Raw genomic sequence first — 1,462 nt, 5'->3', positions numbered from 1 at the left:
CGAGCAGAGCCCCTATGGGCCACAGGCCCTATAGGGGATGGTGCAGGGGAATGCACCTGCGGAGCTTGACACCTATAGAGCCCAACACCTATAGGGCCCAACGCCTATAGGACCCAACGCCTACAGACCCTAATACCTACAGGGCCCAACACCTACAGATCCCAACACCTATAGGGCCCAACACCCACAGACCCTAATACCTACAGGGCCCAACACCTACAGGGCCCAACGCCTACAGGACCCAACGCCTACAGACCCTAATACCTACAGGGCCCAACACCTATAGGGCCCAACACCTACAGGGCCCAACACCTATAGAGCCCAGCACCTATAGGGCCCAATGCCTACAGGGCCCAACACCTACAGACCCCAACACCTATCGGGCCCAGCACCTATGGGGCCCAACACCTGTAGAGCCCAGCACCTATAGGGCCCAACACCTACAGGGCCCAACACCTATAGAGTCCAACACCTACAGACCCCTACACCTATAGAGCCCAACACCTATGGAGCAAGAGCCCCTGCTGCAGAGGGCTGGCCCCTATGGAGCCCAGCTCCTATACAGTCCAACCTCAGGCACTGCAGAGCAAGACCGATGGTCCCAGTGATGCAGCCCCCTGGGGACCAGCCCCTATAGAGCAGGAAACCCCGTCTCACACAGCAGAGTGCAGTCCCTATAGGGAGCTGCAATTAGCAAGCAAGAGAATATGCCTGACAGCGCAGTCCCTATAGAGGGGGAATGCCTACCCTGCGGAGAACCCCCTATAGAGCCTGTCCCTAGAGACCAAGAGCCCCCAGCACACCGAACAGCTCCCAGGGCAAGCAGAGGGCGGCCCTGCAGGCGGGGGGGTCTATAGGGTCCATATGGTCCTAATCCCACCCTGCTGAGCCCCTTCCCAGGGAGCAGGGGAGGACTGTACCGCACAGAGCCCTGCAGCGGGGCGCAGGGGTGACCGCAATGAACCCCCCCCCCCACTTCTCCATGTCCTTGCTGGCCACCTCCCCACTTGCCCCACGCCCTTGAACCTCTCGGCGTCCCCTCTCCCGCAGCACGGGGCAGACGGGGGTGCGGTACCCGGGGTTTGGGTTTTTGCTCCACCGGTGTCCGTTCCCCTTTGCCATGGGCTGGGTTTTCTCAATGAGGGGTGGCCCGGCCCCCAGCGTAGCGGCGGCGTGCGGCTTTCATAATGTATTTTGGTCAGTGCTTACAAGAAGAGGCCGCGGGGAGGGCTGCGGCAGAGGGGGGATTCCAGTAAATGGCCTCCGAGCCTTCCTCATTCTCAAGAATAGGAAACTGCACGACTTCTCCACAGGGTTTCACTTTCTGCGCGGGGAGGCGAGAGGCCAAACTGCTCCGCTTGACCATCGTCGTGACGCAGCCCAGGGACCAAAAAAAAGCACGGGAAGAGGAAAATTCATCAGTGAAATCCATCAGCGCGTTTGCTGCAGGTCTTGGGTGCAA

General features: G+C 60.1%; 1 protein-coding gene across 1 annotated transcript in view; it reads right to left on the bottom strand.

Annotated features, from left to right (window-relative positions):
* Nucleotides 1-1,366, bottom strand: part of PIM1 (Pim-1 proto-oncogene, serine/threonine kinase) — a 36,046-nt gene extending 34,680 nt beyond the window's left edge. The window contains exon 1 of the mRNA XM_035893728.1: nucleotides 1,210-1,366. Coding sequence (XP_035749621.1) covers nucleotides 1,210-1,366 — 157 coding nt within the window. The remainder of the gene's footprint in view (nucleotides 1-1,209) is intronic.
* Nucleotides 1,367-1,462: the final 96 nt, after the last annotated feature.

This window comes from Egretta garzetta, unplaced genomic scaffold, assembly GCF_000687185.1.
Source record: "Egretta garzetta isolate BGI_Z169 unplaced genomic scaffold, ASM68718v1 scaffold105, whole genome shotgun sequence".
NCBI classification, from domain to species: domain Eukaryota; kingdom Metazoa; phylum Chordata; class Aves; order Pelecaniformes; family Ardeidae; genus Egretta; species Egretta garzetta.
The sequence above is the reverse complement of the archived record's forward strand: the minus strand, read 5'-3'. Positions and strand labels throughout refer to the sequence as shown.